The 16025-nt window shown below is 37.9% G+C and overlaps 1 protein-coding gene across 1 annotated transcript in view; it reads left to right on the top strand.

Annotated features, from left to right (window-relative positions):
- Nucleotides 1–12887, top strand: part of LOC107658012 (phospholipid-transporting ATPase 11C-like) — a 68038-nt gene extending 55151 nt beyond the window's left edge. The window contains exons 12-31 of the mRNA XM_016446388.1: nt 29–226; nt 577–747; nt 1981–2168; nt 2249–2320; nt 2470–2543; nt 3041–3144; nt 3346–3527; nt 3616–3882; nt 4436–4613; nt 4720–4822; nt 5013–5074; nt 5110–5169; nt 5720–5847; nt 5923–6058; nt 6140–6205; nt 6288–6391; nt 6543–6699; nt 10696–10804; nt 11885–11916; nt 12843–12887. Coding sequence (XP_016301874.1) covers nt 29–226; nt 577–747; nt 1981–2168; nt 2249–2320; nt 2470–2543; nt 3041–3144; nt 3346–3527; nt 3616–3882; nt 4436–4613; nt 4720–4822; nt 5013–5074; nt 5110–5169; nt 5720–5847; nt 5923–6058; nt 6140–6205; nt 6288–6391; nt 6543–6699; nt 10696–10800 — 2355 coding nt within the window. The 3' untranslated portion in view covers nt 10801–10804; nt 11885–11916; nt 12843–12887. The remainder of the gene's footprint in view (nt 1–28; nt 227–576; nt 748–1980; nt 2169–2248; nt 2321–2469; nt 2544–3040; nt 3145–3345; nt 3528–3615; nt 3883–4435; nt 4614–4719; nt 4823–5012; nt 5075–5109; nt 5170–5719; nt 5848–5922; nt 6059–6139; nt 6206–6287; nt 6392–6542; nt 6700–10695; nt 10805–11884; nt 11917–12842) is intronic.
- The last annotated feature ends 3138 nt before the right edge of the window (nt 12888–16025 follow it).

Here is a 16025-nt window from a genome sequence, read left to right as displayed (position 1 = left end):
AAGAGACTGTGTTCTGTCTTTGTTTCAGTATTTGAAGATGTTTACAGACTTCCTCTCCTTCATGGTCCTCTTCAACTTTATAATCCCCGTGTCCATGTACGTAACCGTGGAGATGCAGAAATTCCTGGGCTCTTTCTTTATCACTTGGGATAAAGACTTCTTTGACCCGGAAATCCAAGAAGGCGCGCTTGTCAACACTTCAGACCTCAATGAGGAACTTGGCCAGGTTAGACACTTTGTTCAAACCTGAGCTCAGATCTGACTCTTTAGCTGTTTGTTTTCATTTGTAGAATAAAATGTGTTTCAGATGATTTCAGAAGTCAACCATGACATGAATATCATCTGAGCTGTCCCTGGCTCTTCCATGGGTAGTGAGGTCGTAGATCACCCTTGACTGGCAATGCAGATGATTACTCTAAATTACAGGCCATGCTTCGTTAAACTGATTTATGCAAGCAGACTGGTTTTGTCACAAATTAATTGTCCGTCCTTATCCTCAGACTCTGTTCATTTGAGAACGTGCTTTATTGCCTGGGTTTATAGTCAATAAGGTCAGCATTTGTCTGCGCCCTGTAGGTGGAATATGTATTCACAGACAAGACGGGCACGCTGACCCAGAACAACATGGAGTTCATCGAGTGCTGTATAGACGGCTTCCAGTACAAACACAGAGACACCCGGAGCGAGCTGGACGGCTTCACTGTGACGGACGGACCTGTGAATAAACTGCAGCAAAAGGCTGGACAGGTGAGTTACACTCATTCGGAGACCCCAAGGACCTCAGATGGGATTGATTTTACATTTACGGATTGCGTTGTTGGATGTGTACACCTCAATATGTAAACTGACTTTAAGCAGACCTCTTGAATTATAAATCCTGTGAGGCTGCGATATAAACACAAAGGCAGTAAACATCTAATGTTTGTGTTGGCAGGCTATGAAGGACTAAAGTTATGTGTATTTTTATTTTTTTTATTTTTTTACGTACTCATATTCATCATAAACGGGCAGTCCTTTGAGAGCACTTCTTTTGTGAGGGCCCTTGTCAGTGTGTAGTGCACATGATCTGTATACTAGGGTTGTCATAATACCAAAATGTTAGTAATCAATACTGATACCAAAGGAATTTCACTTTTCTCTACCAATTTTGATAAACAAATATGGTATTGTACTAACTACCTTTATATAAAAAAAGTTATATATTATATTATAAATATTAATGTTTATATATAAAATAATGATATTATAATAAATAATATAATGTTATTACATTATATATAACAAATGAAATTAAAACAGTGATGTAATCTTCAAGTATTTCTTAATTGAGCTTCATTTAAAGTTAAACTTTTTTTTATTGAAATAAAGTCACTAATACACACTAAAGGCCTGTTCACACCAAGGATGATAACTATAAAGATAATGATAAAGATATAGTTCTAAAAATCATTCTCAATGTTAAAGAATCGCAGAGTCCGCATCACAGCAATAACGATAAAGGCACAGAGAAACAATATCGTTGGAATCGCTTTCAGAACAATTTTTTCCAACTGATGAAAAATAAAAACGTTGACACCCAATCAGAATCAATCCTGCTGTCACGAGCTTGAGAATTTAAAGCGGCAGATGAACAGACGAAATCATCCGCTGGTGTAAACGCTAATATAGTTATCTTTATAGTTATCGATCTTGGTGCGAACGGGCCTTAATACTATTATAGTCTCTATTAAAAAATGTTATTCTATTTATGTTGTCATTTTCATTTTTTTTGTTTTTGTCAATTAGTCGTTTTTATTTTTCTATTATTTTTTTTATTTTTTTTTATTTCAGTTAGCTGCAAAGGCAACATTTTGAATAGTTTATGTAATATTTAGATTTAATTTTATTCTTTTTTTTTGATTAACAACGCTAATTCTCACAAATATGCATGTTCATAAAAAGAAGTGTCATTTTGTATGCCTCTTTATTTCAATCTATCAGGAGAAAGAGGAGTTGTTCCTGCGGGCCTTGTGTCTGTGTCACACGGTCCAGGTGAAGGAGGCTGGATCGGAAGAAGTACTTACGGACCAAGTTGACGGGATCGACGGGATGCAGCCCCAGCCAGAGGAGGAAAGAGGCTTCATCGCATCCTCTCCTGATGAGATCGCACTGGTCAGAGGAGCCATGGAGTAAGATAATGATATTTTTCTTTTTTGGTCTGATAATAACCCATGCTGGCACTTACAGGCTTAACTTCTCTCCTGTTCAGATATGGCTTCACCTTCCTTGGTCTGGAGAGCAAGAGCATGAAGATAAAGAACAGGGAAAATAATATAGAGGAGTAAGTTATGACCCTTGAAATTAGAGACTCATTAAGAACAATGTTATTGCTAATATCCTGCATTAGTACTTACACCCCTAGATGTTTTTAGGTTTTATCAAAAGTTTTATAGCAGTTAAGGGTCTATATAAGATTTATCTAACTTTCAGGTACAAGTTGCTCCATGTCCTAAACTTTGACCCAGTTAGACGGAGAATGAGCGTCATCGTGCAGACCAAATCAGGTGAGCTGGAGATCATTAGTGGTGCTTGCTATGGCTTTTGCTCATAATCAGGGATATAGATTTGAATATACAAATAACACGTCCCACACCATTCCTCCTGGTGACTTAAAAACCATGTGAGGAGGGATGACCTTTTTAGCAATTTGACTTGGTGGATAAAGCAAGGAAAATGCCATAGGTTTGCATTAAAGCAGGGACCCTAGTAGAGATTAGATTTTTTTTTAAATTATTATATGATTTAAGTTCTTTTTGACACAATATTTTGTATCTTTGTTTTAGGTCATGTCTCTCTGTTAAGGTTAAAATGCTTCATGTATTTCACTTCAGAATGAATAGCTGCTAAGTACAAAATTGAATAATTTATACTAACAGTCACTAACCACTCAGAACACAGCAACCACTTAGCAACCCCCCTGAACATCTTAGCATTGTGCTTGGGAGTTTTGCAGATGATGACTCTGAATGTCTCTCACCTCTGTCTTCTACTGTTTATTTAGGGGAGACGTTGCTTTTCTGTAAGGGAGCTGATTCTTCCATCTTCCCAAGAGTCAAACCAGAGGAGGTGGACAGGATTCGCATGCATGTTGAGCGAAATGCAACGGTACTGTAATAGATTTCAGCATGATAATGTCTTGCAGCGTCTTTAATTTCCAAGGATTAGATGACCAGTTAGATTTTTATACTGAAATGAAGCATAAACCTCCTTCATTATATCTCTGTGTTGAAAGAGACATCCTGTAGAGACATTAAATATTGAAAAGGTCAGTCAATTTTGGCCTAATGGCGTGTTTTCGCTCACCAGGAGGGTTACCGTACACTGTGTGTGGCCTATAAGCAGCTGAGTGCTGAAGAATATGCCGTGGCAGACACTGGGCTGAGGGAGGCTAGACTGGCTCTCCAGGACAGAGAGCAGAAACTCATGGCCATGTATAACCAGGTGGAGACGGGCATGAGTTTGATTGGAGCGACCGCTGTGGAGGACCGGTTGGTGACCCAAATTGGTATTTACACCATGTTGTTTTTTCAAAGGAATATTCTGAATAGCCTAACGTCTTAACATCTTGTGTTCCAGACTTCAGGAGGAGGCAGCAGAGACCATGGAGGCCTTGCAGGGTGCTGGGATGAAGGTTTGGGTGCTGACAGGGGACAAAATGGAGACGGCAAAGTCTACCTGCTATGCCTGTCGTCTGTTCCAGCGGGGTACAGAGCTATTGGAACTGACTGTGCGGACACTGGAGGATGGGAGGTTAAAGCGTGAGGAGAAACTTCTTGAGTTGTTACGGGACTACCATAGAAGAGCAGTGCAGGACGCCCCACCTGTCAAAGCTGGGGTCACCAGGTCAGACCCTTGACCTACTGGCTTTGTCGTAAATGTTTGATACAGTTTAGAAATGTAATATGACTACATAGACGACTTCTTCAGTACTGACAGATTTATTTAATTTCAACTGATGCTGATAAATAAAGGAGAAAAAGATGTAGTACACAATATTGAATTTTTAATTGCTTGTGCTTATTTCCCTTTTTTAAATAAAATAAATTGCTTAGATTTTGCGTCACGCTATTTAATGTTAATCTTAAGCAAATCTCAAGATGAATATCAATTTTTATACTTTATATTTTTAAATTCTTTTTATACTCTAAATTATATAAAAGTCATGTCCTAATTTACTTGTAGCATTTGAAACTATTTTAATTTTTAGTGTTTTATTTTATATTTATTTAGACAAAATTGTGTATTTTCAATATCAACCATTTATCAGTTATCGGTCATAACATGAAAATAATTGTCAGTTTATCATATTGGCCAGAATTGTAATATTGGTATCTCTCTAGTACAATTGTGCAGTATATTTAATGACCTCTAATTTAGTGTCATTTTTGTCCTGCAGGAGCTGGTCTACTGCAAATCAGGATTACGGCTTCATCATAGATGGGGCGACGTTGTCGTTAGTGATGAACCCATCGCGTGAGGCGGATGCCAGTCAGTACAGGAGCCTCTTTCTGCAGATCTGCCAGAACTGCACTGCTGTGCTCTGCTGCCGCATGGCCCCCCTGCAGAAAGCTCAGGTCACACCTGCAGACCGGCATTTCGGCGGCTCTTTATGACGCTTATAATAACATGCACTTATACTTTATGAATTAGTTGGCTAAAATTCTCTTTTATCCAATTTAGATAGTGAAGATGGTGAAGAACTCCAAAGGTTCCCCAATCACTCTCTCCATTGGCGATGGGGCCAATGACGTTAGCATGATCCTTGAGGCACATGTGGGCATTGGTGAGCTATGATGCTGAAAATTCAGCTTTGCCATAAGAATACATTTTAAAAAATATATATATATATATATATAAAAGTTTCACAATTTACAATAATACAGTTTTTAACTATATCTTTTTTTATTAAAGTGATCATGGCTTAATCAGCATTTTTTCAAAGATGGAGTGTAATGTTCCTATTGTGTGTTCAGGTATTAAAGGTAAGGAGGGCCGTCAAGCTGTGAGGAACAGTGACTACGCCATTCCTACCTTTTGAAGTTTTAGACGTTTTCTTATCCTCTCCTGCAGAATCTTTGCTTCATCTTACCTCAGTTCCTGTACCAGTTTTTCTGTGGATACTCTCAGCAGGTACAGTATGTACAAATAAAGGGCTTTTTAGAAGACTACGTCCCAGCAGGTCCCTCTCCTCTGCTCTTTCCTTTGCAACTTTCCTCTGAATTTCTCTCTCTCTCTGCCCTTCTTTCTTCTGATATATATAACAAGCACAAACTAATACAAAAATTAAATTAGCTTTGGTGTAGTGGTTAGTGCTTGTGTAGATTTTGCCTTGGCACTCAACAAACTCAGATAAGGGTTTAAATCTGGCCTGCATTGTGTTCGATATCTTTTTTTCTTTCTCCTCTAGTAGAGCCCTTTCACTTCTGCTTTTGCCTTCTATAAAAAAAATCCAGTTAAATCTAAAAAAAAGATTAGTGGCTCAGAAGTCTCTGTGATTCCCTATAATTGGGTCTCGACCTCACATTTTCCAGCATGTGTTTTATGTATATATATCAAGTGACTATCGCACGCGCGGCCATACAGTCAGTTTCCCTCTCTTTGTTGTGTGCATATGTGTGATCTCCTTAACGTGGTATTAACCTCCCCGGTGCCCCGTCCTTTCCCTCGTTCCCCTTCCCAGCCCCTGTATGACGCAGCCTATCTGACGATGTACAACATCTGCTTCACCTCCATGCCCATTCTGGCCTACAGCCTGCTGGAACAGCACATATCCATGGAGATTCTGCTGGACAACGCCGCCCTCTACAGGTAGCTTTCTGCACTGCAGCTCTTTTGCTTATTTCATTTGTACTGTGCTGTTGCTGATACACTGTGTTCTTACAGAGAAATAGCCAATAATGCCATGTTACGCTGGCGCCCCTTCCTCTACTGGACAGTATTAGGAATTTTTCAGGGTCTTCTGTTCTTCTTTGGTGTCCGTTTCTTGTTCAGCAATCCAGCCTTACAGGATAATGGGCAGGTTAGAGATGGTTGTGCTTTTTAATATGTCTGTGAATAAAAAATTGGGAATTGCATTTGATTTACTCCTTCCTTTTTTTAGGTCTTTGGAAACTGGTCTTATGGAACAATTGTCTTTACCGTCCTTGTTTTTACTGTTACATTGAAGGTTGGTGGCTTGGTTGGTCTATGACTATAAAAAGTGACTCAGATCTTCATTTGTCAGAGACTGACTGTTTTCCCTCTGTCAGCTGGCTCTGGACACACGGCACTGGACGTGGATCAACCATTTTGTGATTTGGGGCTCTTTGGCTTTCTATGTTTTCTTCAGTTTCTTCTGGGGAGGCATCATATGGTGAGCAAACGTTTAAGTCGGTATGAAACAGAAATCGTCCACTAGGGATTTTTTTTGTGCTGCAGCTCCACTGTTGATCATTTCCAGTCAGCTTTTATTGTAGAATGAAGTTGTATGGTCTATATCTTTCCTTCTCTCTCTTATTTCCTAGGCCGTTTTTGAAGCAGCAGCGTTTGTACTTTGTGTTTGCCAACATGCTGAGTTCAGTGTCTGCCTGGCTGGTTATCATCATCCTCATCCTCCTCAGTCTGCTGCCAGAGATCCTTTTGGTGGTCCTTCGCAAGCCCAGAGGCCCCCATTCACGACAGGTATACCTCTTCCTCCCTTTTCCTTTTTGAATTCTTCCATTCTACCATATCCATCCGATTCTCTGTTATTCCCCCTGTTTTACTTACTCTTCTGTTCTTCTTTCATCTTACACTGTGTCCTAACCAGGCGTAATGTGACACAGTCACAGCCAATAAGAAGATATTTGATGTTGTACGTTTACGTGAAGCAGGATTTTGGGACCAGTCTCAGTGACTGGTTTGCACAAAAACTGATTTACATGAAAGAGCGATAGCTTTTATTACTTGTTGCTTTATCACATCACACCTGGTTGGGACACAGAGTTACATTTTTCTTTGAACCCAGAATTACCTCCCTGCTTTTGGTTTATCCATACCAGCCAAATTTGACCTTATTTTACCTTTTAAGACCTTAAACTTTTTTTTTCTTATACTCTCTGTCACTTCTCCAGCATCTGTTTTCTTTACTTCCCCCTCACTCATGAATTAAACCATTGACTTTTTTCCTAACAGAAGTCTTGCCTGGTTTTAAGGCTCTGAATGGTTTGGATTGTTGTGATTGGTCAAACAGACAGGAAGTCAATCAGTCTAATTGTTACTATCATTCTTCTTCGATGTCCTCTCGTTGACTCCTGTAGCTTGTTGTCCCGTGTATCACTCTGATTGAAATGCCCTTTATTCCATTAGTCAAGCACAAATTCTTCCATCACCCTGTGCTGCTGTGAGTGGCTACCCAACCAGTTAACATGTAACAGTTAGAATCAATAAACAATAATTAGACCGCTCCAATCATTTGAATTATTCAGAGGAAGTAAGCACATACTGTAGGCAGTCTCTGTTGTTAGTGACACTAGTTAAGCAGCCTTTCAGGCCAGAGATGAGCATACGGTGCCAATCTGCCCCCTGCCTCCTCACAGGTAGGTGCTGCGACCTTTCCAAGTATGCCGCATGTCAATTAAAATCACCAGTGGAGAGAAAATGGAATGTATGGTCATGTCTTAATTACTTGATCTAGTAATGTCATTTATTCAGTTGTAAACCTTAATAATAAATGTAGAATTTATAGTCTAATGAATTTCATTGGAAACATGGGAAACATGGCCTTTATTGACCAATGTAACTTGTAATATGCAACATGATAACTTGTGTGTAGAGGTTATATCACAATTTGTATTATATTATAGGTACCTAGAAAGAAAGGGGAAAAAATATAGAAAACTACACATAATTACTCTTTTTGTTTTTGTTTTTTTTAAATAATGACTTAAAGAGCTTGAAAAATAGCAGAAAGTGAGTGCAGTGAGTTTAGAAGGTGGTCATAGGTGTGTGTTAATTTTCATTTTACTATAGATACAAGTGCATCTGATTAATTCAGAATTTACAGTCACTCCTACACTACTGTTCAAAGTTTGGGGTCAATACATTATTTTTTTCCCGTAAAGGAATTAATACTTTTATTCAACTTTTTTTTTTTTTTTTTTTACATAGATTACATTTAAAATCTTACAAAATGTAAAATTTAAATAACTGCAGTTATTTAGGACTGTATCTTCATCCAAGAATTAAAAAAAAAAAGAACAGTTTCTTTATAAATATTAAGCATCTCAACTTTTTTTTTAAATTTATATTGAGAATAGATTTTTATTGAGCAGCAAATCAGCATATTAGAATGATTTCTGAAGGATCATGTGACACTGAAGACTGGAGTAATGATGCTGAAAATTCAGCTTTGCATCCCTGGAATAAATTAAATTTTCAAATATATTAAAGTAGAAAAAAATGGAATGTTTCAAAGTACTGCTGTGTTTAATGTATCTTTGAGCAAGTAAATGCAGCCTTATAAACATAAATCTTACCAGCCCCAAACTTTTGAACGTTAGTGTATTGTAGAGAGTTTTTGTTGTTGTTGTTGTTGTAAATTCCTGATAGTTTAATATTTATTCTGCAGACTATAAATATCTTGCAGGATTTGTGTGCCAAGTAATTTCCACTAGAAAATTTTGTTTGTTCATAACTCAAAGAAAGCCCAGTCACTCATTTATGCTGAGCTAATCAATATTCTGCTGAATCAAACAGCACATACTGAAGGTTCTAGTTACTGGAGCTTTATAATATTTACTCTTGTTTCTCTATCTCTTCTCCCTTAACTTTACTCCCACTTTTTCTTACCCTTGACCTTCCTTTAATTTTCCTGTCCTCTTTGGTCTCTTGCTCACCTGTGTGCTGTGCTGTAGATGAAACAACGGCTTCCTTCCTCTGGAACATCCACTATCTTCATGCTGTCGCAGACTGCTAGCACTCACAGCTTTTCCTGGAGTGACTGAGGTCTCTCTGCCTGCTCCTTTTCTGCTTTTTGTCTAACTGTCCTTCCTCCTTTGGGTTGCCTGTCTGTATCTTCAGTGTCCTGCCTGCTGTCTCTCCACCCGTTTGTCTCTGCTTCCTCTTTGTGAGGGGGTGTTCGCTAGCTAGGTTGTTCTACTCTGGTACAAACGTGTTTGTCATGGGTGCTGGGTTTGGATTGTCAGTCAAAATATGTACCACAGTGGCTTTTTTTTTTTTGAGTGGGTGTTTGTCTTGAGGCGTTGTGCAAGAATTGTCCCCTGGAGTTGAGTCGTGGTGGTGGTGGGTGGTCCTCCATGTGCGTCTGTAAGGGCTGCAGGGTATATGATGGGGAATCCTTCAGCTGCCTGTTCCCGGTGTCTGCTGTCTCTGCATGCCCAGCCAGGAGAATGTGGCACACAAACATACAGGGTTTCCTGCATGCGTGCTCGGCCCAGCCTGCACCGCTCCTCACCCAAACCACTGACTTTCTGGATGCATCAGTGCTGGTTGATTCAGAATGTGATTTTGTGTGTATGTGAGAGAGAGAGTTTATCATGTTAGAATTGGGGATTGCACAAAACAAAGAAAGGAACATTTTTAGTTTGGACAATTTAAATAATTTGATATGTAATTTAAAAGACAATACAGTAATTAGCATATTTTCATGATTAAACAAAAACGTCATAATGTGATTAATCATTATTATTATTATTTCTTTATCATTTAAAATTAGGCCCCAAATAGGGTACTACAGAATGGCTTTGAGTGTCAAACTCATTAATCTACACTTGTCTCTCTGGGTTATAATTACAATTTTACCCAAATATTGTATTAAAAATATGTGATATACAGTATCGTTCAAAAGTTTCAGATTGGAGATAAGATTTTTCAGTGTTTTTGTAAGAAGTATCTAATGCTCACCTTGACTGGATTTATTTGATGAAAAACAGTAATATTTTAAAATATTATTACAATTTAAAATAACTATTTTCTATTGTAACATATTTTTAAATGGTTTATTCCTTTGATGATAGTAGATAATAGTTTTTCCAGTCTTCAAATGTCTTATGAACTTATGTCCAGTCTTCAGTGTCACATGATCCTTCAGAAATCATTTTAATATTCTGATTTGATGCGCAAGAAGCAGTTGTTGTTATTATCATTGATGAATAGGAAATTCAAAAGCAGCATTTATTTGAAATAGAAATATTTTATGACATTGTAAGTGTATTTACTGTCACTTTTTAATAAAAGTATTGAAAAAAATCTTACTGAGCCCAGAATTTGGAACGGAAGTGCAGTTAGAATCAATTATTTGGCACGTTTTCCAAAAGCACTGAAAGAATTGCTAATGAAATCATTAAGAAACTGGAATCATTATGTGAATTCGTTGGTCTTCATTGGTTAATATTGTTTGAGTGTTGGCTGACTTTTTTGTGTGGTCATATTCATAATCTAGTAAAATGGCCTTTATCATTTCTACCATGAAGGATAATCTATATGGAAATTAAAAACATGCATAAACATGTGGCCTCAAATATGAAATCTCATAATTGTAAACGTCCTTCACAGTGTTTTGTCTTCTTTGTGAAGAAGGATGTACTGTATATCAGTTTTGTGTTTGGGGGTGTGTTGTGTGTGTGTGTCTGATCCATCCTGTCCTAAGTGTCTTTCACCCCCCTCCCACCCTTTCAGAAAAAGCCAAGTCAGTCGAATGTGGGGGGCAGCCAGTCCTCTCAGTCTTCAGCCAGACCCCTGCTCATGAGAACCTTTTCAGACGAGTCCAATTCTGTCATATAAACAGGTACAAGACCCCAGACTTTCCAATCAGAGCCCCAATTGAGTGACTTACCCTAGCCATCCACAAGGGATTTGCCACCTAGTCGGTGCAGTTCCTCCCCTTGGGTTCGGTCGGCCCCCTCTGTGGGATGATTTTAATTTCCTCTGAATTCTGCTGTGGAAATTCTCCCTACCTCAGGATGAACTCACATCGGTTGGCTGAAAAGACATTTAGTCTGACATTTACAAAAAAGACACACTGCAGCTCAACAGCCTCACACTTTTTCAGTGCTTGGTATTGCAGAAATATTTTCCCATTAAGTTTTTCCATAATCTTCGTGATTATGTAATGTCATATGTTAACGGGAATTTTGCAATCGAAAATCTGTCTGGAAGTTTTTTAACATTGTTTTCTCTATGGACAGTTTTAATGGGATTTTTCTAATGTAATCCCGCTGTTGGACCTATACACAAGTATTTATTTAAGTACTAAAATAATAGCCCACAATGCTGTACTGTTGACAGTAAGGAATCGGAAAACAAGCTGAAGGAACATAATGAATTAGTGAATATTAAATGATCCTTTCAGCCTGCCAGGGGAAGCTCCGCCCCTCATTATGTCATGCATGTGCTCCTCAAGTAACCTGTGATTGGGTCCTTATTAACTGACTAAACCAGTCCTCTGTCATGTTGTTCTGTTTAATCTCATACGGGTTTATTTGTGTGTGAATGAGTGTGTGGTTGTGTGGTGTAATACTTGAAACAGCGTCATGTTGGTCTTATTGTGTCTCTTGCTGTACTGGGTATTTGTGTGGTGTGGTAGTTGTTGTGTTTGTAATTGTAATTTTTTTTTATTTTCTTTTGTGACAATGGAAGTTGTTTAACCCGCCTGATGGCGGTCTAACCTTTGTATGACATTATTTTGGTTTCAGTGATTGTTTCCCTGCATTAATGCTTTGCATTCTGCATGCTGCTATGCTAGTTTTGCATGTTTATCCTTTCCAAAAGCTTTTGGGGTCAATTTGTGATGGTTGTAATAAGTTTTTGGGGAGGCTGTAGATAGGAGGTACTCACCAGCATTAAACTTGCTTTCTGTTCTTCTCAGCTGTCAGAGGATTCCTCGACTGACACATACAGGTAAAGTGCTCAATATGATCAAAAGGAATGTTCTGGGTTCAACACAAGTTAATTCTTAAACATCTGCGTTTACCGACAAATTCGCCCAAAATAATTACATCTGTAATGTGAAACCAAAAAGTACATCTGACAATTCATTGGACAATTTTGGCTTTCTAATAGCAGAGATAACACATTTTGAATGGAAAATATAAATCCATTCATAGTTGCTAATGCATTTATAAACACTTTTTTATATTAAAAAAATATAGTTTACATTAAATTAATGTTTGTTACAATTATTTATGATTATTTCTCTTTTACTCTTAAACAGAGAACAGTCCAAATTTCACAGGTTTTCAACAGGCTTTGTATTGTAAAAGTACAGATTAAACATCTGCAGTCTTGTATTTCCACCTATGGACAGTCTGGTGCCCAAATCAAAATGAATTGCGGGTGTTAACGTTTTTGTCAAAAGGGAATGCCACAGCCCTTTTTCTCTTGCCATGTAGCACAGATTTCAGAAAATGTTTCCCCTTTCTACTTCATAGACAGCCCAGTTTTATTAAAAGCCAAAATCGGCAGCTATCAGTTACAGTGATTGACAGCATATCTGACATTGAGTACTTGTTTGAAATCCAGAACATTTCTTAAACCAGGATTCACATCAGCATTTTATTTGGTCTAATATTATGAGTGAATCATTCCTGGCCACCAGATCCTCCTCTGATTAGGATGGTTCTTTGGTGCATATGAGTTTGATTTGGTTTAGGGTTGGTGTTGGTGTTGTGTACAGAATGATCTGGGTTTGGTTTGGTTATTTTTGATGAATCAATCAAATAAGAGATGTACACCGTTGCTAATCACATCTTTCCTATTCAACTGTTAAATACATTTCTACACGTGTGCTAAAGAGTTTTGTGTGGTGATGTTTTTGTGCACCGCAGATGGCTGCTGTCACACCTCTCTCCTACAAGCATCTGAAGGAGCGCTACTGATGGGCACGGACAGCCTTGGGTTAAGACTACTGACCGGACCCTCACATCTGCCGGGGTCGCTGCCCTTCTCCCTGCCTGTTTAAATTAAACATGACAATGGAACCAATTTAAACTGCTTTTCTGTTACATCTTATCCTAAAGCCTTCCATTCCAGCACGATTCCTCAAGAACTGTTTTCACACCGTTTTCTGCCCTGCCCTACTGCCAAACTCTCATATTCAACCCTACCGGGATGAATGTGTCGTCAGTAGCGCTCGACTGCTACAGAATGTACCAACATCCTTATTGGTTCTCTTGCATGATCGCCCCAAAAAAGTCCCATAAATGCCACTTTCCATACTTTGTAGGCAGACAGTCGGCTCCTTTTGTGATCGGTTACCAGGTGTGATCACAATCCCAAATCGTAGTTTAGAGTTTTGTGATATGTAGCTGTTCGAGATCCCTAAATGTGAGCTCTCTAAGATGCTGCACTGCGGGCCCTGACCCTATGGGTATAAAAGCTGCCTTTCAACAACTTGCTGTTTGTTCGACCACATGGAGTTCTGGGATATCCCACGGAGCCCAACAACTCTGTATGTGTACTTGTGTGTGTATGTGAGAAATCGAAAATCAATTTCAGATTTTCTTCTTATAAGGTATTGTCACAGTCTTTCGATGTTACTCTTTGTTGAAACGGGGATCAGTTTACAGTTGGGTTACAAATTGTACTAGTGGAAAAAAAAGTGTGGAAAATGTTGCTTGATGCCAAAAAAAAGAGAGAGAATCCATTAAAACGGGCGACCGGCTCTCTTCAGTTTTTCGTTGAAGGTGAATTATCCATTGTTACAGCATATGCTAGGATTGGTTCTCGATGCAAAGTTAATAGCATATTTCAGAGTGAGTCAGAGTTAAGCATCCATTCACTTTTTAGCCATTAATGACATATATATTGAATGTGTCAGCTTTATATACCAGGCCAGTGCTCCAAAACACGCTTTCACGTCCACGTGCACACATTTCACTTTTGAGGAAATTGAATGAATCCGATGCCTATTGAAAGTCATGTCTGCCCTCTAGTGGTTTGGAGGGCTTGTAATCTTCATTCTACTTTCTTTGCTTCTGAATACATTCCATTTCTATGTGCCATAATTTCAAACACTTTTTAGATTATAATTGAATTATTTGTGATTCTATTTGACATATTTATTGTACATTGTAATTATTCTCACAAATGTTGCATTTTTGTCAGAGGTATTTCTTTCTCTTTTTAAATTAATCATTACCAGCTTGTGCCAACTGATTTTTTTATTTTATTATTATTTTAACCTGTGCAATCCGCTGTTGAACAGATTGAGTTTCTATATCCAGACCCTGTAGACCAGCAGCTCTGGGCTCTTTCTCTGATCAGAGATCAGTCCTATAGACCCTCTCTTAATATATGGTGTGTGTGAATGAAACTGAAATCTCTGTGTCCCTTTAAAATGAATGAACTATTCCATTCTTCTTTCTGCTTGTAGCCCAAAATGGGTGTTAAAAGAGCCACTGCCTGGCATGTTCTGTAATCGGGCACATTTTTATGTTATGTTTCTCCTAAAACAATACCATATGAAAGATGCCCCATTCCTGCTTCAGCTATCTTCAAGCGTGTATGTGGATTATCCAAGGGAAAGTGGTGTGTGTTAGACCTCTGACTGTGTCATGATGCTAAGCATCTTAAGCTCAGCTCCCAATCTTGGGCCAGGCTTAATCCAGCTGTATCACAGCCCTGTGATAAATTAGCTTTCCAGAGAAAATATATCGGAGCTCTATTTACATTTGCTTTCAGCTAGACAGGGGAGGCCAGTTGGTGTGATGTTTAATTGTGAACAGTAGTCCAACGTGAGCCCATTATTGTTTTTCTCGGTGCATGTGTGACTATTAATGCCACCACTGGACTGAACCCTGGTGAGCACATACACACTCACACCAAGATGAAGACACATCCATGTGTTTGTTAAGCTCAGTTTGGGAGGGGAAAACAGAACTTGCCTGCAATGTTTGAAATTTCCAAACAGACCTTTAAATTACGTCAGAGATGCTATTTTCAAAGCTTATAATAATTCTTGGATTCTCATGTTGCCTGAAATATATATATAAATATTTGATTGTATTTTTAATGAAACTTTTTGAGCCACTTTTCGTAAAAAAAAAATGAAAACGTCAAAAAAAAAAAAAAAAGGCTGAAAAAGGCGGCCTGATTGTGGAGCATGAGGCAGGGCTCAGATGCATTGCTGTGAAATGAATCAGGCACTAGCACGGTCAGCCCTGCTTCCTCCATCCTGTCCCTCAGGCTCCAGCTGATCTGAATGTACCTCTCAAGACCAGTCTGTTTCAAACTTTTTTTCTTTAATAAAAGCTGTTTTGAAAGAAGACATTTGTGTCTGAAGTTTTATATTTTTTTCTAAACCATGTAGAAATGTTATACATGTGCTTTATAGGGCTTCAGAGTAACTAAAACAGCATCATAATATTTGTTTAAAAATGAATTCGTCACACTATAGGACTTAATGGACAAAAGCTTAAAAAAAAGTTACTAATTTAAAAACAATTGTAACCAGTTACAGCACCTAGAGTGACATAATAGTTGTTTTGTTGTTTTTATTTGTTTGTTTGTTGGTTTATTTATTATTTTGTGCATTAAATGTGCATCTATGTATACCTTTATCTTAATAAAAATAATGTCTAAAATCTTAATGTTCATAAGTAAACATTGAATTCATAATAATTATAATAACTAAAGCAATACTAGCAGCCAAATGCTCACCATGGCTGTATTTATTTGATAAAGTACAGTAAAAAGTAATATTTTAATGTGATGGCAGCTAAGTTTTCAGCAGCCATTACTCCAGTCTTCAGTGTCACATGATCCTTCTGAAATCATTCTATTATGCTGATTTTCAATGTTGAGAACGGTTGTGCTGCTTAATATTTTTGTGGGAACTGATACACTACCATTAAAAAGTTTGCATTAAATTGATCAAAATTGATTGTAAAGATAATGTTTTTATAATGCATTTATAATGTTACAAAAATTTATATTTTAAATTAATGCTTTTCTTTGAATTTTTTTTTCATCAAAGGATCTAAACTGCTTTCAACATTGATAATAGTAAG

Source organism: Sinocyclocheilus anshuiensis, unplaced genomic scaffold (genome assembly GCF_001515605.1).
Source record: "Sinocyclocheilus anshuiensis isolate Anshui unplaced genomic scaffold, SAMN03320099.WGS_v1.1 scaffold227, whole genome shotgun sequence".
NCBI classification, from domain to species: domain Eukaryota; kingdom Metazoa; phylum Chordata; class Actinopteri; order Cypriniformes; family Cyprinidae; genus Sinocyclocheilus; species Sinocyclocheilus anshuiensis.
The sequence above is the reverse complement of the archived record's forward strand: the minus strand, read 5'-3'. Positions and strand labels throughout refer to the sequence as shown.